The sequence below is a fragment of the Malaclemys terrapin genome, chromosome 16, assembly GCF_027887155.1.
Source record: "Malaclemys terrapin pileata isolate rMalTer1 chromosome 16, rMalTer1.hap1, whole genome shotgun sequence".
NCBI classification, from domain to species: domain Eukaryota; kingdom Metazoa; phylum Chordata; order Testudines; family Emydidae; genus Malaclemys; species Malaclemys terrapin.
In genome coordinates, this window is record NC_071520.1 from 27,831,537 (window position 1) to 27,855,368 (window position 23,832).

Genomic DNA, 23,832 nt, shown 5'->3' on the forward strand with positions numbered 1-23,832 from the left:
GACTCGCCGAGTGGGGGCCAGCCCAGCCCTATGCCCGCCCCGGCTGTGAAGCCCGAGGCTTCCAAAGGCACTTTGCCTCCTGTACCTCCCAGGCCACCAATATATAGCCCTTCCCCTCAGCACCTGCACAGGGGGAGGGGGAGCTGAGCCGGGATTAACCCCTCGTGCACTTGTGCCCCTACCACCTGGCCAAGCAGTGCTGAGAACACAGTGCTGCGAAATCCCCCTAGAGTTTATTCCCCCAGAAGCGAAGTTAATTCACAATGTACGAACACCCACCCCGACTCCAGCAGCCCTGCTCCGTTTGTGTGGTCCTGCCTTTGTTGCGAATGGGATTTCAATGCCCTTCAAACGAGAGGGCGGTGGGAGGGGGGGATGAGGCCATGCTGCGTGGTGTAGGAAGTGAACGAGGCGAAAACTGACAGCCAGTTACCTGGCCTCTCTTCAGTCTTGCTAGTGACTAATGGGGAGTGACGTTTCCTTAAAACCGGCGTTCCTAAAAATAACTGAACATGAGCATCCGTAAATACTTCCTGACATACAAGTTGAGCTTGTAAAAACAGCGCAAGTGACAAATCTGTTATCATGCCTCTTTGATCAGGTAGCATTACGCCGAGGATTAGAACTCCAGAAACCGGCTCTGACGATGCCATCAAAAGTATCCTGGAACAAGCGAAGAAGGAGATTGAGTCTCAGAAGGGAGGTAGGTGGGGAAATCACGGAGCCAGGCGAAGCTCCCTCACACAGATGTGTGTGATCCTCAGTGCGTACCAGGGATTTACGCCGCCAAGCAGACAAAGCGATGTTTGTGAGCTGAGGCAGTGCCTGGGATCCCACGTCTCTCTCATTGTTCTTTCCCTCCGGAGATACCTCACCTGGAAAACAGAGACCAGGACTTGTTAAATGAGCAAAACTACTGCAGGTGCAGGAGGAGGCAATGAGCGGAGGGCTCGGCTGCGTGAATCTGACAGCCACATAGCTAATGACTAATGAGAACAGTAATGGTATCCCCAGTACCCTTTCTAGTGTGTGGGCACCAGCGGGGAGGCAGCTTTGTGGCAGTTTGATGGTGTGTCCCCCACCCCGAGGGTTATTGCGCCTTCCAAGCCAAGCAAAGTGGGGAACAGTCCCTGGCCTTCCTTGTGTCCCACGTTGCAACTCGGTGTTCACACACAGAGAGCTGGGAAGGGAAACTAACCCGCCCCTCGGCATTGGTAAGCTGGAAAAACCCCTACAAGGGGGGAAACACCACCAATAGAGCATCCCCAGGGAGGTTGAAAACCCAACACACGCTCTCCATTTCTTCACCTGGGTTAGTTTGTGCACAGGTAGGGGCGAAAGGTTTGCCAAAGTGTCTGGTGATTTCAACTCCACCATTTTGAGTGCCTAGTGGGGTCTGGCTGCCAGAAGGTGGCTGCTCCGCACTTTCTGAAGACCGAGTCCTGTTTATGATGTCTCAGGCTGGAAGCCCAGAGTCACTCGTTCCTTTTGAAAAGCTTCTAGGTCAAAATTGTCCAACTTGGCTACCAAACTGGAGGTGCCGACCATACATATGGATTTAGGAGCCTAGCTTTAAGCATCCAGGTTGGAAAGTGTTGGCTATAGAGTTTTTAATCTGGAAGTGTCCCTTTAAAATGAATTCCCTGGTGCTCTTTGAACTACTTAGCCCTGAGCATGGTATGTATAAAATTCAACTCATTTCCAATAGGTCTGTTGAAAGGTATGCTGCGTATGCTGCCCTCTGCTGGACACAGGCATAGAAGCAGCTCTGATTCTGGAAGCTTTCAGAGTAGCAGCCGCGTTAGTCTGTATCCACAAAAAGAACAGGAGTACTTGTGGCACCTTAGAGACTAACAAATGTATCTGAGCTACAGCCCACTTCTTATGCATAGAATGGAACATATATTGAGGAGATCTATATACACATACAGAGAGCATGAACAGGTGGGAGTTGTCTTACCAACTCAGAGGCCAATTAAGTAAGAGGAAAAAAAACTTTTGAAGTGATAATCAAGCTAGCCCAGTACAGACAGTTTGATAAGAAGTGTGAGAATACTTACAAGGGGAGATAGATTCAATGTTTTTAATGGCTCAGCCATTCACAGTCCATATTCAAGCCTAAGTTGGAGATATCCTATCTCCTAGAACTGGAAGGGACCTTGAAAGGTCCAGCCCCCTGCCTTCACTAGCAGGACCAAGTACAGATTTTGCCCCAGATCCCTAAGTGGCCCCCTCAAGGATTGAACTCACAACCCTGGGTTTAGCAGGCCAATGCTCAAACCATTGAGCTATCCCTCCCCCCCCCAGTTGATTGTATCTAGTTTGCATATCAATTCCAGCTCAGCAGTTTCTCGTTGGAGTCTGTTTTTGAAGCTTTTCTGTTGCATAATTGCCACCCGCAGGTCTGTCATTGAATGGCCAGACAGGTTAAAGTGTTCTCCTACTGGTTTTTGAGTGTTATGATTCCTGATGTCAGATTTGTGTCCATTAATTCTTTTGCATAGAGACTGTCCAGTTTGGCCAATGTACATGGCATGATTCTGGAAGTAATTCCATAATTAGGCTTTCCTTGTAGTTTCATGTCTTTGAAGAATAATCTAGTATGGAGCGGCATTATCTTGCTACTGGGTTGGATCTGATTCTTAGTAGAACCGAGACAATGTCATTTTGCCGAATCCATATGCACAGTTGTAATAAAAAATTAAACCTTCAGTTTAAGTTTGTGACAGTAGAGGAGAGCAATGAAAACAAACCATTTAAATGTTGTTAGAGAGGAAACCGTTTTCCTTGGTTCTGAGAGCTGCTTCACCTCCCTGCCTGCACAAGGGCAAATGTAAATTGAGTTGCTGTGGTATGTGATCTTTTAAAAACTTCAAATCTAACCTTTTTCCCCTGAAACAGATGATGAAATGAGAATGCACGATCCATGTGGCATGAGAAATCATTAAACCAGCTGTGTTCAGAGTCAATTACAAGAAGTCAAATACTTTAAAACAGGTAGTCTGCTGAGAGAGCAGAATCCCCAAGAATGAAATTAGATGAGAATGGTGGAAAAGCAGACAGGGAAAACAAACATGTTTGCGTATTGGCATAATCTTTAATGGGGTTTAGTTTGCAGTGGTAGAAATAGAACGCTGGCTATATATATGCGTGGCAAAACTTACGCTCTTCTGGGCACTTATGTCCAGACAAACTCTCTGATTTCGTGTGCCTGTGACTTTAAAAATCAATCCCAATAGAGCTGACATTTTTTAAGATAGATGTGTGCCCAAAGGTGAATTTTATTAAGAAGATTCAAGGAAAATCTCTTCACCTGGGTTTGAGTTATGGGAGAATTTAAAAACAATTGAAATCCTTTTCCGTTGTGAAGATACAAGATGCATCATGTAGACAGATAGGTTGCTGCCATATTCATCCAGGAATGCAGGAAACTGACTCCAGTCACACAATGGCAGCCAGTATGGAAACTCCCCTACCCCCTTAACTTCAACGAGATGTGAACATCACATCCAGACTGGGACCATTTACATGCTAATGATATGAAGCAGAGGCAATTTTTTAAAAAGGTAAGGAAATTAAATGCAAAAAAAATTAAAAGTCCTAAAATGGGAATTGTAGAATTTAAGGGGTCAAAAGCAACATTCAGAATTAGATGATTATTTGTATTATGGTAGTGCCTGCAGGCTGCAGCTGAAATCAGGGCCCCATTGTACAGCCGCGTGGTGCGAGAGAGTCCTTGCCCCAGCGAATTTACAATCTAGATAGACAATAGAAACAGTGGGAGCAGAAAGTGAGGCAAAGTGACTTGCCCAAGAGAACAGAGCAGGACCTAGTGCTAGACTCGGGAATAGAGCCCAGTTGTCCTGACTCGCAGTCTAGTGCTTGAGCTACTGGATGTCAGCCAGGTTATCACCCCTCCATCTGGAAATGTTCAACTCCTCTTGTTTCAAGGAACCCTAAACTGGCTGTGAGAGTTTAGAGAAAGGAGTTATTTTTCTCTCTATTTTCAGTTTGGTTACTTGGTGCACTTTGTGTCTAGTCAGTTTCACCACTTCCCATCTGCTCTGTAAGGGCCCCGTCCTGCAAACTGGTATGTCTGTCAGTTCTGGGACTGACAACATACATAAATGTGTGCAGGATTGGTCAGTTTCCCCCGTTGTTTGTGTGGGTCTTTCACACGCCAACAAGGGAAAGGAAACCTATTTTATGAGAAAATGAGATTATGAACCCACAGATATTGGCAAGGGGGCCTTTTAGGGGCAGATGTGGCACCTGAAACCATGTTTAACAGACTGCTTCACTGAATGACTAGATTTTAAGTTGGAGCTGCCCCTCTATCTTGGCCCTGCTGCACCTATGCGTTCCTGACTTTGTAGTTAACATGTGGTGTAATATATTGCTGGTTTTGCTGAAAAACGTTATTATGGTAAGTGTCCCCAGGTGGCGCTGTTACACATAGTCTTCCAAGTTCTTTTCCTTGGCATACGAGCAAATGTTCAGCCTTGGGAAGATATGCTCTGTGTCTGGATGTTAGTTTTATTATTCAAGGCTCAGAGGAGAGAGAGGTGTGGGAGCACCAGGAGAGTTTGCTCTCTGCCTTGGTCTCTGAGGCTATGTCTATACTACAGACCTTACAGTGGGACAGCTCTACCGCTACAGCTGTGCCTCTGTGAGGTCTCCTGTGTAGCCACTCTTTGCTGGCAGGAGAGTGTTCTCTGGCCGGCATAATTAAACCACCCCCAACGAGCGACGTTAGCTGTGTCAGTAGGAGAGACTCTCCTGCCAACATAGCATTGTCCACACGAGCACTTTTGTCGATGAAACTTATGTTGGTCAGGGAGGTGGTTTTTTTCACTCTCCTGACTGACAAAAGTTTTACCGACAGAAGTGCTAGTGTAGACAAAGTCTGAGTGGAGTCAATTCCTGAGGCAGAATTGCTCCCTGGGAACCAGGCATTGAGATGGGCTGAGAACCCAGAAAGAAGGGATTGTTCTGCATGCTGTTTGACTCCCCTCTGTTCCAGAACTGGTGTGTGTGTGTGTAAATAAAACAAGTTACACTCAGAGTATCCCTAGACACCTCATTTCTGATTTCTCCTCCACTGGAGGGCCCCAGACATCTGTTACCTCTCACTAAATGAGGGCCCCAGACAATCTGTTCCCTATGTGTGTACACAATGCATAATGGGGCTAAGAACCTATTGCTCCTGGAAACATCTGCCTTTCCTGACTCTTGTGGTTTTAGCCATGTATCCCATTAATAGAGATTAATTTAATTCTTTATGTAAATATTTGCATGGGGTTCTAAATTCCCCTCTGGACTTTAGGGCCAAGATTTTTCAAAGTGGCTAGTGATTTTTGGGTGTCCAGTTCACGACACATTACAGAGTAATTGTGTAAAGTTTCAGCCCCAAATGGTTCATAAAGCTGAAGCAAATGAAAATGGGGGAATACAATGGAAAAGCTTTCCCTGTCCTTCGGCAGCGTATTAGCAGGCTGTCGTTAGATGGCATTTGTCACAGTTACATAACCCAGCAGTTTCAAAGATTTTATGCTACCTGCAAAAATAGCTTGGCTTTGTTCCCTCTCCACTCATGAACGTTCAACTTTTGATCTCTGCAGAAGACACCGCACAGGGTGACAGTGAGTGACACCTTAGTGAGTGAGGTTACAATGCTTTTTAGCTGTTTTTTCCATATAGGGTGCACGGATCTATAAATAGCTTCCATTGTTTGGAGTGATGATGTAGCCAAGTTGGCCCCAGGATATTAGAGAGACAGAATGGGCGAGGTCATATCTTTTATCTTTTATTGGACCAAGTTATGTTGGGGAAAGAGACCAGAAGAGCTCTGGGTAAGCTCGAAAGCTTGTCTCTCTTTCACCAACAAGCTGGTCCAATAAAAGATATGATCTCTCCCACCCTGTCTCTCTAGATATAGAAATAGCATCCCAGATTCCTCCTGAAATACCCTATGCTGTATAATCATATTTGTATATAAGCACCAGGTTTATTATTAATAATAGTATTTTTAACAAACAGAGCTCTTGTATACAGACATGCTGGTGGTGGTGTTAAAGGGACCCCCCCACCCCCACCCCCGTAGATTTTAACCAGGGGCCATATCCTCCGCTCCTCCTCACATGAATGCCCATAAGGGATTTCAAGGGCTGGCTCTCCACGAAGGGCGCGTTGACACCTGTTCCAAGTGCTCTTTTCCAGGAAGGGGACGGCAGCCCTTCGCTCGTTTCTGCCAGAGGGATCATGCGGACACCGTTCACTCTTTGCAGTGCATTTACAACAGCTCATCCTATTGGTTTAGACTGTGCTGAGTCCAGCGTGGCGGCTCTGGGCTGCTGAGCCTTTCCAACTGTAGATCTCGGAGCTGCTTACAAAAGAACATGTCCCCATTTCGCAGACTCCCCATCAGCATCCCCTGCAGGGGCTGAGCTTAGCTTGTCTCCCTGCCGTTGGCAGGGGCGTATGACGGAGGGGATGTGAGTCTGATACAGCTCAAGCACCGTTTAGTCCAAGCTATGCAGCTCGTGCTTTTAGCTCTGGAAGTCCCCGGTTCAGTCCCTGGTGTGTCGGCCAAGATGGCGGCCGTCCCATCTCCTGTGCAGAATGGGCTCTTCTGGGTCCTGGCGAGCTGGCACTCCCCCACGCGGCCTGGCCCCCGGTCCTTTCGTTCCAATATACTCTCCGAAATGAAGGGGAAGTTCTAGCACACGGCCTAAAACCTCCATGGGCCTTCTTTGGCCTGCAGCCAGCCGTGCTGCGCCCAGTGACTCGGTGGGGCCTAACCCCACGTCGAGATGCCCGTTGCCCAATGAAGTTCCGTTTCCCTGCCCCCTCACTCCTGCGTTGTCTGCCCTGTCCCCAGGTGAAACCAAGAGCTCGGCTGCTCCCCAGGTGGTCACCAACGGCAACAGCAACTCGGAAGAGGCCATTAAAAGCATCCTGGAGCAGGCCCGGCGGGAGATGCAGGCCCAGCAGCAGGCCCTGCTGGAGATTGAGTCCGGCAGCAGGCCCGTGGCCACGCCACCCACAGAGCGCTCCACCTTGGCCGCCGTTAGCCAGAACATTGTCCAGGCCTACATCAAGCAGGAGGAGGGGACGCTGGGCACCAGCTCCAGCTCCACACAGACCCCCCTGACGGTGCTCTCCCCCGCCGCCTTCGTGCAGAGCATCATCCGCAAGGTCAAGTCGGAGATAGGCGACGCCGGCTCCTACTTCGACCAGCACTGGGCGTCGGAGAGGAGCCTGCTCAGCCAGCCCTACACCTCGGTGTCGCCCTCCCTCTCCTCCTCCTCCAGCTACTCCAGCCTGGCCAACGGGCGGGCCTGGCCGCGGGGGGAGCCCAGCGAGGAGGAGCTGGCTGCGGGCGAGGATGAGCCCCACAAGGCTGTGGAGATGAAGTCCGAAGGGGCCAGCGCGGAGCCGCAGAGCGCCGGCCGCCTCTCCTATTACCCGGCCTACGTCCCGCGCACCCTCAAGCCGACCGTCCCGCCGCTGACTCCGGAGCAGTATGAGATGTATATGTACAGGGAGGTGGACACCCTGGAGCTGACCAGGCAGGTGAAGGAGAAACTGGCCAAGAATGGAATCTGCCAGAGGATCTTCGGGGAAAAGGTACCGATCCGGCTGGGGCTGGCCCAGGGCCTGGCTGGAGCCCCAAGCCCAAGCAAGCCCCAGTTTAAAGTTTGGCTTCCCTCTCTGGTCTTCTCGGCTGTCCCAGCCACTTCGGCTTCTTCCCCCACTGGCCATCCCCGAGCACCTGAGCTCTCCTCTGCTAGCAGCCCCAGAGGGCCCCCAGCATCTCCACAACCCCTCGAGCGCCATGGGGAAGGAGTTACACCTCTCAGTCCAGCAGATACCCCCTTTCCCCCAGAATCATGGGCGGGGGGCTACTGCTGGGGGCTGGACTCTCCCCCAGCTATTGCTGATATCTGCCCCAGAAAACCCACTCGATGGGCCTGGAGACAGGAGGGTGGCTGGCTGGGGGCCCGTGAAGAGACAGGGAATACAAACCAGTTTCTCTGGGAGGTGGGTCAAGTCCCCAAGTAAAAGCCCAGCCCCTATCTCTGGGGCCCTCTCTGCAGGTGCCACTTGTCTCCTGCTCCCCGAGCCGCTCCCTGCCCCGGGGCATTTCCCATCTGTCTCCCTCGCTGCCAGGCCCGGGCCAAGCTATCTCTGCTGTGCCAGGGTCCTCTCCCTGCCGCCAGCCACAGCTTCCCCTCAGCTCCTAACAACAGACCTCTGTCTGCCTCCTCTGCCCCTCTCCTTCCCCCGGCCCCCCGCAGAATCCCCCACAGACAACTCTGAGCCGTGCCGCGGCCTAGCCTGTCCCCCCTCTCCCAGGGGAATGGCCGGAAGCACGGCACCCCCGTTGGGTGGCCAGAAGGGCTTCGGGGCCGTTTCTGGTTGGAGTTCCCCCCTTTTTTGGGGACTTGTGGCGCTGGCTTCTGGGGGGTGCCGGGGGCTTCTGGGCCCAGCCAGGGGGGGATTCTCTTTGGAGATCAGCTAATGGAGCGGCGTCATCTCCGTTCCAGCCGCCATGCTGATCTCACGGCACGGTGTGCTTGGAGTGAGGCTTGGTACCACGCCGGGAGGAAGGGGCTCTAGAGGTGCTCTCAGCCCACATCCTCCTCTGAGTGCTAGGCGCACAGCCTGATGCCCACAGATAATGTGTAAACTGCAGGGTTGGACTCTGCCCCTGTTGTTCTCTCCCTTTCTCCACCGCCAACCCCCCGGACATGGGTCAGAGAAGCCCCACAGCCACCTGGGAGAATTCTTCCCAAGCATGGGCTTTCCTGTGAAACCCCTGCACACGCTGCAGAGCCCCAGCGTAGGGGGCATGCTGGCAACGGGAAGTGTTCGCCCACAGTGCATGGCACCACCGGCGGCGCCTGGCGAGGGTGCCATCATTAGAGCAGCCCCGGGGGTTGACTCTATTATGCTGGCATGAAGCAATCAGGAGGGCACAAAGACAGCATCATGCCGCGTTCCCCCAGGGCTGCGAGTTCCCAGCACAGGCTCTGAACCAGGGGCGGGACATGACCAGGAGATGCTGTGAACACCAGGCCGGTCTCCAGCCTCAGTATTTGGGATGCTCAGTAGCATGGAATCTCCCACTTAACACTAGGTTGATCTGAGGGGAATCTGTGGGGAAAAATAGCAAAGATTCATAGAGTTTAAGGGCAGAAGGGACCCCCAGATCCTCCTGTGTATCACAGGCCCTTATTTCACCCAGCTACCCCTCTCCTGAGCCCAGTAACTTGTGTTTGACTAAAGCATCCTCCTGAAGAGGACGCTAACCGTGCAACCCAACCTCTCCCCCTGTGACCTCTGCTCTAGGTGCTGGGCTTGTCTCAAGGAAGCGTGAGTGACATGCTGTCCAGGCCCAAACCATGGAGCAAGCTGACCCAGAAAGGCCGGGAACCGTTTATCAGGATGCAGTTGTGGCTCACGGATCAGCTTGGCCAAGGGATCAGCCAGCAACCAAACCCGCCACAGGGTAAGTTCATGCTGCTCTTTGTCTGACGACTGCCCCCGCCGCCTTGAATCTGGTATGTAGGGATGGGCCTAAGCCATATCTGGGATCCAGGTTCCAACTTGGCCAGAGCTTAGGATGTTCAGAGGGTTTGGCCCATCTGTAGTCTGAACTAAGCAGCGATATTCATCTGGTCCATTGGATTGACCTAGCTGATAAATCAATAGATGGGTCAGTCCACCTGTTAGACTTGTCGATCAGTCTGATCACTGATACTTCTATCAACCATAAGCCATGGAACTTCCAGTGTTAACCTGGGAACTTCAGTTACTTTCCAGCTCTCTCCTCTTTAACCAAACCCAGAAGCAGGATAAAATCTCTCGATAAGATCTGCACTTCCCATTCTGGCAGGTCGATCTGCAGGGCAGCAGCTGTCTCTTTGCAAGGTGTTTGCAGAGGGCCAAGCGCAAGGGGCCCTGGCCTCTCTCGGCACTAACCATAATACAAATGATAAGTTATAGCAGAAGTGCCAAAATACAAGAGCTGGGTGACATTTTTCAGCGGAAACCTTTTTTCATCGAAAAAAATGCAGATTCAGTGACACCGAAACGGTTCGTGAACTGATGTCAATTTCGCCAAATTGTTCATTTGGTGGGAGAGAGGATTCTGAAACATCACAGCATTTCCTTTCAACATTTTCTAAACAAAACATTTTGTTAAATTTGAAATTATTTCTGATTTCAAAATATCTTTGAATTTTAAATATAAAATTCAGAACATTTTAAAAGTCAAAATTGAAAGAGAGCGTTTCATTCAACTTGAAATTTTTCTTCAACTCTTCCATTTGTGGAATTCTTTAGTTTTCAATCTGAAACAAAATTTTTTTTCGACTTTTTGAAATTGCTAATGAAGTGAAAAATCAGTTCTGAACCCCTGCAGAGACCAGTCTCACAATATTACTTCCTGACTGGCAACCAGCAGTGCTGTATATTTCATAAAACAGCCTGTACTTAAGAAAATTCCAGCCAAAGGTGTAGTTAGAGCAGTCTCATTAGGAAGAGGCTCCAACAAACATCTGAACATTTTTGGGGCTTATGTCTATGGATATTTGACAGGATCCATCCACAGGTCTTCAGCAGGGTTTGAACCTGAGACCTGTCGCACCACAACACAGACCTGTACCACTTGAGCTAAAAGAGGAGTTCCATTGGGGCACCGGTAGTAGGTTATTATCCTCTCTCTGGCACACCAACACAGGGGGTGCAACCCACAATGTACAAGCATGTTACAGAGATATACCCACACAGAACTCCTGTAGAATTCCATGCATGTATCTCAGAGCAAAATGTAGCCCTCAATGCAGATGCAAGGCACAGGGGTCTCTCTCAAGGTGTGCTGCCATGAGCCTCATTCATCTTCTAGTAAAGTCAGTGAAAAGCCTCCCATTGACTTCACTGGCCTTTCACGTGTTGGAACAGGTGTCAAAGCTTGTTTAAATGGAGAAAGCAAATGTAGCTGGCGAGCACCAGAGCCTACGGGGGCACATGGCATCCTGCATTAGCAAACCTGTCTGGGAGATTGCCAGTCAATCCCTTGTCCCATCTCAGAGCCATTAGAGATGCTGACACTGCTCATCACAACTATTCCAGGCACTCTCTGCATTGACCGCCTTTGAATTCTTAAACACAGGAGGAATTTGTGTTCTTTATTCCATAAATCTCAGCCTCCCCCTCCCGCAACCCCTCCCATGCTGCGTTCTAATTGGAGTGCTGCATCTCCAGGTTAAAACAAGGCACACTCATATCCCCCCAACACACACACACGCTGTCATCTTTCGGAAAGGATCCTTCATACATCTTTCCCCAGCCGTTGTTCTGACACATCAGACTGATTTCCAACCCCCTTAATTAGTCTGTTAGACAAGATAAGGTGGTTATACAGAGCTTTCAAATGTTATTTTGTCAGAAATTGGTTTTGAAAGTTGTCTAGTTAAAAACAAAAACAAAAAAAAAACACCAACACCAACAAAACCCACTGGCTGTGTGCCTAGAACAGAGAAGGAACTGGGGGGGGGGGGGGGGAGGGATGCTCATGTTGTCTTCTCTCCTCAATTATTTCCACCACCACAGGATCTGTATAAAAGATTTTGCCTTATTTCTCCCTCGCTTCCAAAAAAGAAGAGAGACATGGCATTTCTCCCCCCTCCGCTGTTCTCCAGCCCGCACGTGTCGCAAACGACAACTCACCACAATAAACAATGTTCACATTTATTTTATTTCTCATTGATTTGCTTTTTCCTCCCCCTTCCACCCCCACCAAGGTGAATGCAACACGCAAGCTGGAGATTTACTGCAGAAAGGGATTCTCGGTCAACTCCTGTCTGCCCCCAGATGATCTGAGACTTGACTGGAGTTGACAGTTGTTAAGAAAGGGGGAAAGACCTGGCAAGACGGCGTGCCGCGCGATTAGTCTGCAGCCGCGCACAGGCAACTGACAGATTTGTACAAGAGGATTTTGTTATCAATAAACCCATTCAAAATAATGTTTCAATTACACTTAAATGTCTTCCCCTGTGATCTATCATGGCGGAGAGACAGTTGAGATCTAGAGGGGAGGGGAGAAGGGTCAGCGGCCAGGGCAGAGTGAATATTACGTTCACTGTCACACACCTGCGCTCCTATTTCTATGAATTTTTCGGCTCGATGCTCGCACACAAACTTTCACTAGTCGTGAAAGGTACCACCGGGGCCAGATTAACACCATCCAGCATCCTAGGCACACATGGGGGGCCCCCGGTCAAGCAGAGGACTGCTGGCTGTGGCCCTAACCGTGACAAGATGGGCAGCATCCTCCCCCCAGGCTCTTCTGCCAAGTGTGGGGCCAGATGCCTTCCTGTCTGGCTACAGTGGCTGTTGCTGCAACCTGTGCGTAAGGCTGTCAGCAGACTCAGACAGACGTTGCTGCATTGGTCACATTGGATCAACCTTTTCCAGCTTTTCCTTGCAGCCAGGAGGGCTAGAGACATAAAGGGTATTAGAAAGAAAGCTTCGATTCTGCTGCCGTTGTAGGACTCTGGGATCCAGGGCCCTGGGGTTGGGCCTGCTGTGCCCACGGACTGGGCTTTTGTCCACAAATCTGTAGGTATCTCATGTGCCACAATCAAAACCTTGTGTTTGCCGGGAACATTCGGGTGATTAAGGCTCAGTCTGACCCTTGTGTCTCGCGTGTGGCTGACGAGGAGACAGCAGCCAAGCGCAAGCGACTAGCTCATGGTTGAAAGTCAAAGCCATGGCCTAGCAGCTATAAATAAGCCAGCAGTAGGAAGTGGTGCTGGTGAGTCACCAGGCTGTCCTCTTGCCACTGAGTCAGGGCTGAGCTCTGGACTCCAGCCCAGTGCTTGGGGCTAGTGTGCTGCTGAGGAGAACTGGGTTTCTCAAGTCCTAACTGCTTATGACTAATAAAATTCCTGCGGCACCTTTTGCAAGAGTCAGAGTATTAACCCTGCTATCCCAGCCAAATTTCACCCAATGTCCTTCCATCCTGCCTTCCTAAATGCCCCCTTGCAGTTTGAAGTGAGATGATATTCTCTTCTCTGGTGCATAGTGTTGCTGGGTGCTGTTAAATAGTTGCTGCGTTTTGCCCCAGAAGTGGCTGCATTTCAGTGACGCGGGAAATGATCCCTGGGATCCTTGAGGTTGAAAGATGCTCTGGGATGTTATTAAGGACTAGGTAGGTTTAAAGGCTCATTCAGAAGCCTCTGTCCCACACAGAGCTAATGAGCAAACAAACCGAGCTGACCAGAATAAACTTAAAACCCCCAAGGCGAACCCTACAGCTAGGAGGAAACAGGATTGTGTGAATGGCAATAATAATGCTTTCTGTCTCCTGGTGTTTGACAGCCAGCCCTGGGGAGACCCAGTCTTCCCCCTCCCCACCGCCCAGCCCTTTGGAGCAAGACAAAAGCCCCCCAGAGCCACTCACTCTAACTCTGGAGAGCAGCAAAGAAAATCAGCAACCGGAGAGCAGGTCGGCCTCGTCACTGAGTGGGAAGATGTGTTCCAATAGCCAAGCACCGGTGGGCATCCAGGAAATCGTCGCCATGTCACCCGAACTAGACACGTACTCCATCACCAAGAAGGTCAAAGAGGTGTTAACGGACAACAATCTAGGTGCTGATTTCCAGATGCCGCTTGGCTAGCCGCGACCTCCACAGCAGCGCGTGTGCTTATCTGCAGAGACGGGCTAGGCTCGGGGGGGGGCTCCGGGGTTTCAGTCCAGCCTAGCACAGGGAGAAGGGTCAGGCACACGGTTTGGTCGTGGAAGCAGATCCAGGGGGCTGCATTGTGGTGCATCGGTTTGGGCCTCTCACCAGGTCTAAGAGTAGGTCTATGCTCCAGCTGGAGGGGCCATTCCCAGCTCGAAGAGCCAGACCTCGCGCAGCTGCAGCAACATCAGTAACTAGCACACTGGCTCGAGGAGAGCTCGCCTGGGTCTGTCTGCTCGAGCTGGAAGTGACACCTCCATCTCCAGCGTAGAGCTCCCCTCAGCGTCAGGCCCCGGGCGAGGCCAGCCCGATGGCAAGGACACCCCCGCTGCCAGTAGCAAGGCAGCTGAGCGTGATTCAGCCATCTCCACTGCACAGTATTCTGTTCATTGCTTCCTTCATGAGAGCATCCGCTTCGTAGCAGCAGCAGACGGGCCAAATTCCCCCCGGGATGGGCCTGCTCCTGCTCCCCTGAAGTCGGTGGGATCTTTGCTGCTGGCTCAGATAATCAGGAACAACGTCATTGCAGGCAGCGGTGCTGGCAGAATAGTCCAGCTGCGATAAGGGACCGTGCTGAGCTCCAAACCCCCGGTTCCAGGCCTGAACCGCGGTGGCGGATGGTATAACCCCCCTCTGCTTCTCCTCTGCCAGGCCAGCGGCTGTTCGGGGAGAGCATCCTGGGCCTGACGCAGGGCTCCGTTTCCGACCTCCTCTCCAGGCCCAAGCCGTGGCACAAGCTGAGCCTGAAGGGCCGGGAGCCCTTCGTCCGCATGCAGCTCTGGCTCAACGACCCTCACAACGTCGACAAGCTGCGCGACATGAAGAAACTGGAGAAGAAAGGTGAGTGTCGAAGCCCGGGAGCTCAGCACAGCGCCAGGGGGCACCGCGCCGGGGCCGGTGTAAATCCGGAATCGCTCCCTGAACGCCACGCTGGATTGACACTGCGCTGCACCAAGTTCAGGCTCGCGTGTCTAGCTCGTTGTGGGCTGGCCTTTATTGATGGCAATTCCCTGTGAGTTGGGGTCTGACTCTGCTCTCGTACTGGTTTAAATCAGGAGTGACCCTACTGAAATCAATGGCGTTACCCCCAGTGTAAACCTGGGGGAAGGCGTTTCGGAATCGGGCTCGCAACCTCTGCTGTTCAGCCGAGCAGGCACCACAGCCAGCGGACTGCTGAGACTGACCTGGGATTTGGGAGTTGGCCCATTGCAGTCTGGTGACTTACAAATGACCTTGCCATGGAGATAAAGAGTGTTCCGGGCAGTGTTCCTGAATGGTGGTGAAGGGCTGACTGCGCCGATCCGGGCACTCAGATAGGGGCGTGACCAGAACGTTCCCGCCCCACCCCACAGTGCAATATGCTGTTGCTGGTTGACTATCCCCTCCACACTAGAGGTGGCTGCATTTCACCAGGGCAGGATGTATTGATGGTGCTCTGCTCTGACAGCCTTCAGGGCTGGCAGGTGCCCTGTGCAGGAGAGGTGTCACTAGAATCTATTGGCTGTAGCTCGCCAGTCTCCAGTGCTTGCTCTGGCCTTATCGGGGTATGTTCTCGGGGCGTGTAATTGTCTTAGAATGACAGGATTGCAAGCTGCCGAGATAGTTCCTCATTGCTAAGGAATGACAAGAGTGCTGTGGTCAGAGAGGGGTTGGGGCAGGTGAGTGCCCCGGAAGAGAAGGATTGATGAGAAGTGCAGGCTCAGGGTCAGTCATGTCTGCATCCTTGACAGCGGTAACCCAGCTCCTAGGGTGAATTTCCCCCAGTGCAACCCAAGATTCAGGCCCCAGTCTCCAGAGGGGAAAACCTGAGGCTTTGACCCACTGCAGCACTCACTTGCGCGGCAGGGAACAGGGAGCACGCTTTCTGGAATGGACCGTGCCGCATGCCGTTTCTGTCCATGCTGCCTCAGAGGTTTGGTTTGGCTGGTTTTATGGCCCTGGCCTCTTTGTTGCCATGTTCCCCATTGGCTGCCCACTGGGAGAGCCTGGTGGTAGCAGAGCGAGTGGAGAGATGGGCGGAGGGGTGCTGGCAGCACAGGGCATCTCATGGATGGGCTGCATCTTCTCCTCTCCCGTTAGCTTATCTGAAGCGTCGCTATGGGCTGATCAGTGCCAGCTCCGACAGCGAGTCTCCCAACACCCACTCTGAGTGCACCAGCCCCAGCCTCCAGCCCCAGGACCTCAGCCTTCTCCAGGTCAAAAAGCCCCGGGTGGTCCTAGCTCCAGAAGAGAAGGAGGCCCTGAAGAAGGCCTACCAGCTGGAGCCATACCCGTCCCAACAGACCATCGAGCTGCTCTCCTTCCAGCTGAACCTCAAGACCAACACAGTCATCAACTGGTTCCATAACTACAGGTATGGTGGGTTTGGGTGGGGTGGGGCCGTCTCCATCTCGGCAGGGAGTGGGACGGGGTGGGGATCTTGGGAGGCTCTGAGCTTCGGAGACCCATAGTTGCATTTTCAGAGGCGAGACGTTGGCCGGGGGAGTGGGAGGGGACCCCGGAGGAAGGTCTGTGTGTTGCTGCTCAGACACAAACCAAGTTCTCCCGAGATATACGTGGCCCTGGCTCAAGGGTGGGGGCACTGGGGTGTCAGTGGGTGGCGTTTCCATGTATCACACAGCAGCAAGCAAAACCCCACTGCCATGGACCTCACAAACCCGAGCGAGGAGTCGGCATGCAGGGCACAGCGGGTCCCGGATGGTGCAACCGAGTGGGATCCCTCCACTGTAGGACCTCAGCTCTCATTGCTAACACCATCGTGGTGTGGCCACGAGCCCAGCGCAGGTTCCTGGACCTGCAGCCAGGCTAGCCAAGAGAGACACTTGCCACAACCGCTCCCAAGAGAGGAGTGAGCAGCCCACGTCCCTTAAAACAGGGGGGTTGATTCTGAAACCTAATGACAGCACATTCAGTGTCCGCATTGACAGCTATTGCTGCTCGGTTCTGCAGACCCTCGCCCATGGCTAATGTGCAAACCCACCGTTGTTGTTGCAGAATTGAACAAGGCACGATTTGTGCACTGTGCAGGTTCAAATGCTGCATCTGGCCCTGGCTGGAGTCTGTTAGTGAGCGGACACGGTCAGTCAGGCCAGAACTCGGAGCCAGTCCATCTCCAAAGGGCTGCTCTCCTACATCCACCAGTCTCAGTTCTTCCTCAATGACTAGCACGGGCCTCCGGCTGCATAGCACGGGCTAGCACCAGATCCCTGGCTCCTCCGGCCGGGCTCCAAGGGCCTCAGGAATCGTCCCCCGGCTCCCACTCACTGAGGTGTGCAGACCGGTGGGGTGGGGGGTGAAGTGACTCCGTGGGAATGGCTGGAGACATTATACTTGAGTAAGGTGCAGACAGATGCAACGGATCTTAAAAAGGGTCAGCTTGCATTTCTGTCACCCCCACGTCCAGGGGCCGGTCTACACACAGGTTTATGCCGACACTATCACTTTGAAACCCTTGCACAGCTAAAGCAGTCCGGTCCCCTCGCCTGGATGCTTATGCTGGTCCGAAGGTGCTTCTATCTAATCCTGGATAGTTCATGTAGCCTCGCTCTGCCTTAGATCTCCCCAAGGTGACACGCCGGGGGGTTAATGCTAGAGCTGCACAACATTGCTTGCACTACGTTTTTTAGTTGTTCCCCCCAAAAATGAAACTGTTGGTGAAAACGTGTCCAGAAGTTTTAGTTTTTTTGCAACGTTTTCCATGGTACTTTTTGCTCAACATCGCTATCGAAGTGTTTCATGGAGGTGTCAGTCAGTGAAACGGTGACAAAACGGGCAGATAAAAAACCCACGTGGAAAATAATTGCAGCCTGTGGGGGTCCATTAGAAGCCTGTGAGACAGACACAAGTGGGAAAGTTTGAACAAATGTTGACAGATCATTTCCCTGTGCTGCGGCCCACTCGAATATCAACCGTCCAGGGGAGTTGGGAGCCTTCGCTCAGCGTACACTAGAAATGTTACAGTGGCACGGCTGTGCCTCTCTAGCACTGTGGTGTAGACGGTCCCTCCAGTGAGGGGAGGGGTTCTTCTGTCACTGAGGTAAATTCACCTCCCCGAGAGGCGGTAGCTAGGTTGACAGAAGAATTCTTCCGTCACCCTAGGTCTGTCTACGCTGCGGCTTAGGTCAGCTTAACAACGTCTCTCACACCCCCGAGTGACGTCGCTAAGGCGACCTGACTTTCTAGTGTGTACCAGCCCTCAGTAACGTGGCAGCCTGGGCTCATGGAGAGGAGAAGGGGTTCAGAGGTGGTGACACCCCCCGCTCTGAGGGGCTCAGCTGGTGGTGCACAGTGCTGCTGTTACCGTCCTGTTGTGCTTGTCCTGCAGGTCCCGGATGCGCCGGGAAATGCTGGTGGAAGGGGCCCAAGACAACGACACAGACCTGGAGCCGAGCAGCTGTGGGAGCAGCAATTCGCACAGAGTCCCCAACCCGCTGAGCCCGGATTCAGAGGGGGAGGACAGGAAGCCCGTCTTCAGAGACACGAAGCACAGAGGGCCGAGCGAGACCCTGATCAGGGTCAAGCAGGAGCAGATGGAGGCGGGGGAGAAGGGTGATTGTTACAATCACCGGGACTCTTGCAGCCTGGAGAGGGAGACGGAGCACATGGTGGCCTCCATCCAGCATCCCCGACTTCTCAAAGAAGAGCAGGTAGATGCCGCCTGTGCGGAGGCCGCTCAGGACGCTCCCCAAAGCACTGCCAGTCTCACCAGGAGCAGCGCTTTGTACACCATTGCGCACGCCGCTGGCACTCCCGACTGCTCTGCCCTTCATCCACCCCAGGAATTGGAAGGTGGAGAGCGGCTGCACCCTGACCCCATTAGCTTTAAATCCACCTCGGAGTCCTCCCGCTGCAGCCTAGAGGTCTCTCTGAACTCGCCCTCAGCTGCCTCCTCTCCGGGCCTCATGATGTCCGTCTCGCCAGTCCCGTCCTCCTCTGCTCCCATCTCTCCATCCCTGCCAAACACCACCTCCGCCAAGGTGCAGAGTTCAAGTCCTGCCGCAGATACGGGCTCTTTACAACAGAGTGTCAAGCTGAACACGAACATCCAGCGGAGACACGAGAAAATGGCCAACCTCAACAACATCATCCACAGGCTAGAAAAGGCAGCTAATCGGGAGGAATCCCTGGAGTGGGAATTCTGAACGCCTGGGCAGCGGCTGAAGAACAAGGATCTGATTGGTTGCTTTCGTTGGTGACAATTATAAACTTTCTGGAGCACGTTGATGGAACAGGGAGCCCTACTGGCGTATATATATAAATATATATATATTTTGTTAATTTCGTCACATGCTGAGGACAAAAGAAAAACCCATTTGGTTAATAAGAAAGGGAAGGAAAAACAGCACGTAGCTTCTGAATCTTCACGCCTGATGAAAGGGAACAAAAAATAAATAAAACCTGAGCTTTGTTTTAAATGTGAAAAAAAAAAACTGGGAACACTTTTAGAAAAAAAAATATTTATAGACCTCTTTTAGATATTTTAATAAAAGGATCCTTTGGAATTTATTAACAGCTTAAGCTGTTTTGATATTAAAGATAGCTATAAAATCAAGATGATGTAGCAGTTGTGTCATTAAATGTACACTGAAGTCTTGTAGTTTGCCACTGGAAGAGATTAAAAAAAAAAAAAGACTTATTGATCAAAGCCATCGAGAAGCACTATAAGACTGACCAAATTTAATAAACTTTTGACTAGCGGTTTTTCCACATTTGTCTGTAAGACACTGCATTGCTACTCTCCTTTCCAGAGACTGTGGTATAGTCCATGAAGACTCTAAATTGAAACCCTTGATGCCATCGAGTATGTATTTAGTTCTGGTGGTATGTTTTGAACCCTTTGTAACACAGAATGTCACGTGCAGTTGTATATGTTGTAGAAAATGTCTGCAATAGCCTTCCTGAACAAGCTGTAGCATGGTCCATAACCAATTCCTTCCACTTCCTCTAGTGAGTAACCCGTGACAAACCGAAATGAACGAAACAATTTCAGCGGTTGGCGGCAAAGCTTTCTGTCCGTTTGAAAAACAAAAAAAATGAAATCACCCATATCTCTGATTTTGGGAGGGAGAAGGGAAAGGTTCACGGGTGCAAAATGTCTTTTGACGTATCTGGTTTGATGGTAACGTACGTTAACAATGATCATGACATCGCAAGATATTTTTTTTTTTTATGCATGAGCATCACCTCCTTTGGTGAGTGGGCGTCGGCCAGCAGGACACCTTAACTCGGAGCTTTCAATGCCAGTGCTTGGGGGCGAGCACTCAAAAAATATAAACCACTGGCTCACATCCGGAGTCGGAATCTGTTTGGTTTTACCTTAGGCAGTTCCAGCGTTTGAGGCAGAAGCACCTTTATGTTGCTAGATTTTGGGCTCTAGGAAGAGCACCAAGGAATGAGGATTATCCTCCAGGTTTGAATCCGTCGACAGCAAATGGCTTTCTTTATATGTTATGGCTTCTGCATGTCAAATAGGTCCTCAGCTGCTCTCTACAGCAACACTTGGGTGAAGTTACAGCCTAAGGCCAACCGCCTTCCCCCCGCACTGAGTGAAGGGTATAAACCCTGGACAGTAGAAAGGTAGTGCTACAGCACTTAGGGGCACTTGCTTCCACCCCACCCCCACTTTGCAGTGGGCGCCGTTACAACAAATTTACCCTCTGGTACCCGCAGTATCTTCCCGTGCTTAGATGGGAGGTCCTTGATAGTCTACCGGGGCCCTGATTCAGCAAAGCCCTTTTAAGCACATGCTTTGACTTCAGTAAGGCCTAGGCACGTGTGTGACGTTACACGTCAGTGTTTCGCTGAACTGCGGTCTTCGGGCCTGGTCCAGAGCTCACTGAAGCATGCAGGGTCTTACCACTGATTTCTGGGGGCTTTGGATCAGGCCTTCATTACAGAGAGGCACGTGCTAAGTTATCAGCCATCGAACCAGGCATTTTAGTAGCATCAGTTGCCCGTGTATCTCTGTGCTGTTGAATTGCCCCTGCGATGGATTTTTCCCCCATTCTCGCAGCTAAAGACTGTTGAATAGACCAAGATCTATCTTAATCCGTGCCGGGGATCAAGCCCCGGCTAACGCAATGCCTTTCAAAGAAGACTGGTTTAAATGAATTGTGTTGGTTTGTTCAGTGCTGGGTGGGGGCTTTTAACAGCCTTTGGCAAGGACCAGAATGCAGCATGCCAAGACCTACCCATTCCCTCCCTCCACAGATGCAGCCAGTTAAAAATCTCCGCACCGAATGGTGACTGAAGTGTCGTGAGCGCACATCTGCCAGGCACGGAGGCGATGCATGGAATACTTTTCCACTGTATACATTTTTATCGGAATAGAAGGTATTTTTATATTTGGGTGGTAGTTAATGACCAATTTTAAAAGCAAATCCATTTGACTCCATGACGGCCCGGATCCCATCTGCCATCTTTTAGCAACCATAGCCCTGTCTGAACAAGTGAGACCTTGTCTAACGGAACGATTTGTACTGTTTCAAACCCCAACATGCCATCGAAGGGCGAGGCATACACGTTGACTACTATTCTTAGTGTGCTAGTTGTTAGCTTTAGTGGAACGGGATTTGATGAAGCACTTAGTCTAGTCTTTTGAACACAGAAATCCTGTTGTACTAAAAGCTAGTGGGACATGTTGATCACTTTTTGTTAGGCTCATGTACTGTACTTAAAAAGTTTCTATGAGATTGATGAACTTTGTTAAAAATTTTAAAAGGAACAAGTTCTGTAAAGAGCCACTAAATACAGAAGTTGTATAATAACTTTGCTGTTTCGGTCTGTTTTGTTCAGAGTTGGTTCCTAAGCAATCTCTTTCCTCCCTCCATTCATCTCCCTGCTTCTGGACCTGCAAGGAGTTAGTTCTTGATGACACAACATGCCATGGATATATGATAGGGCCCAGCCTGCCTCCCATTGCCTTTGCATTCGGGGCAGTGCAGCCTGTCTATTTAAACTGTTCTACCCTCTGTAACCATCGCCTGCTCGCTTACATGTACTTGTGATTCTGAGCAGGAAGCAGCACTATCAGCCAGTGGCTGGGGCACTAGCCCAGAAGTCAAGAGACCAGAGGGGAAATCCTGGCTCCAGTGGAATCCGTGGCAAACCTCCCCCTGGCTTCACTGAACCAAGATTTTAACCTGGATTCTCATCTTGGCTCTGCCACTGACTGTGTGTGATCTTGGCCAAGTCACTTCCTCTTTCTGTGCCTCTGTTTCCCTGGACTAATGCTCCCCTCCTTTGGGAGGTGCATGGAGATGTGCAGGTGAAGGGTGCTATAGACGTGCTCCTGCTAAGCGTTACTCGTGACTATTGCGGAGGGTGAATTTGCCAGCACACAGCTCGGCAGACCAGAAAGCATTTCTGACCAAAGCAGATTAAATAAAAATGTCAGAGTTAAGATTTGCACTAGCCCCGAAGCCAGCTGTCACCAGAATATCCTCCTGGGGATGGAGAGCAAACAGGTTCCTCCTCTGCGCCTGCTCCCTCTGTTTATCACCTCATCAGCCCACTGCCTGAAAGCTACTGGCGAACCAGCAGTTTTCCCCATCCGGGACTGTTCTCTGCGCTGTGGGAGGGGCAGCTCTGACAGGTACGTCTACGCTGCAAATGAAGGTGTGAGCAGGATGTCTGGGCAGACCCGTGCTCGCTTTAATCTAGCTAGTGCAGCTAAGGCTAGTGATGAAGGCCTGGCGCCATGGGCTAACAAGCCACGTATAGACCCAGGCTGCCTGTACGCGGGCAGCTAGCCTGCGCTGACGCCCGTGTTACCACATGTTCGCTGCTGCTGGTGTGTGCGCTAGCCAGATCAAAACTAGCGCGGGTATGCTACAGCCACCCCTGCCCTTCCAGGGACCGCGTTCCCAGAGTCAACTCAGATCCATACTGCGCAGTCCTCCCCCAGTGCTGTGCTAGGGATGGGCTGAACCAAACCCCTCGCTCCAAACAGCCCCGGACCCGGAGCAGCGTTCAAAATCCAACTGTGGAGCTGAGTTTGAATTCTGCAACCAGCCCCTAGCTTACCATGGCACAAACCAAGCCCCAGCAGCCAACCCGCCCCAAATCCAGAGCCCAGGGGCCGTCTCTACCAACGCCCCGTCTTTCTGCAAGCGGTTCACGCTGCGCTTCCACTGCGGGTAAGTCTCTGGGGTGTTAAACGTGCCCCTAACCAAGGCAGGCCGCCTTCAGCTTCGACTAACGCTTTGCATCTTAGCGGAGGATTAAGGAGCGTTGGTTTTCATTGCGGGCTCTTTGTTTCTTTAAGGAGCCGGCTGACCTTACACAGATTCATATCGCTCGACTGTTTTGTAGCTTCCGACAGGAGACAGGGTGTTGCCTTTGATGAATTAATAAATCCATATGTTGTGGAGCTGTTTGAGCGCGTTCGGCTGCTAACGTGGTGGGGAGGATTTATTTTTAATGAATATCTGCAACTTCTCAAGAAAGCTCACCCTGCTGCCATGGCAACCGCTTTTCTGTCTTTGTGGACAATTGAATGTTACCAAGTTAACCCTTCGGATGCCAGAGGGGAGGGAGGGTTCCCTACACTCCGGCTGTGGTGTTAGACAGTAGATCTGAGCTGGTTCTGCTGTAGCACTTTGTTTAAAAAAAAGAAATAAAGCAGCATCTATCTAGCAAAGCAAGATAAATATTGAAAGGCCTGTAAGGTAGCCAGGAGACCTAGGCTCAGTTACTGGCTTTGCTCCATGCGACCTGAGTGACATTGGGAAAGTCACGTCACCCCTGTGTGCCTCAGTTTCCCTAGGAGTGATAAATCGTCTCACTGGGTTGTTGCAACAATTTGTGTTGGCAACATGAGATCCTCAGACTGAAGCAGCGCTCGCCACAAAATATAGGCTGGTCCTTTCTTGCTGGACAAACGTGTAGCTACACAATCAAAACAGATTTGGGGGTAGCAGTGAACAGCATTACAGCATCACTCGGGGGAGGGGGTTGCGGGAAAAGCAACACTAAATCCACGTCTGAAATCGGGGCTAGGTTTGCTTATAGTGCAAGCTGGATGGATTGACATAATTCTTCTTCCTCCCCTTCTCAGTGCCCATTCCGAGCTGGGGCC

General features: G+C 51.2%; 1 protein-coding gene across 4 annotated transcripts in view; it reads left to right on the plus strand.

Annotated features, from left to right (window-relative positions):
• Positions 1-21,514, plus strand: part of CUX2 (cut like homeobox 2) — a 224,129-nt gene extending 202,615 nt beyond the window's left edge. For all 4 annotated transcript variants that reach the window (XM_054006845.1, XM_054006848.1, XM_054006847.1 and 1 more), the window contains 7 exons: positions 602-703; positions 6,881-7,629; positions 9,355-9,514; positions 13,390-13,659; positions 14,406-14,594; positions 15,834-16,107; positions 18,079-21,514. In XM_054006845.1, coding sequence (XP_053862820.1) covers positions 602-703; positions 6,881-7,629; positions 9,355-9,514; positions 13,390-13,659; positions 14,406-14,594; positions 15,834-16,107; positions 18,079-18,895 — 2,561 coding nt within the window. In that variant the 3' untranslated portion in view covers positions 18,896-21,514. The remainder of the gene's footprint in view (positions 1-601; positions 704-6,880; positions 7,630-9,354; positions 9,515-13,389; positions 13,660-14,405; positions 14,595-15,833; positions 16,108-18,078) is intronic.
• The last annotated feature ends 2,318 nt before the right edge of the window (positions 21,515-23,832 follow it).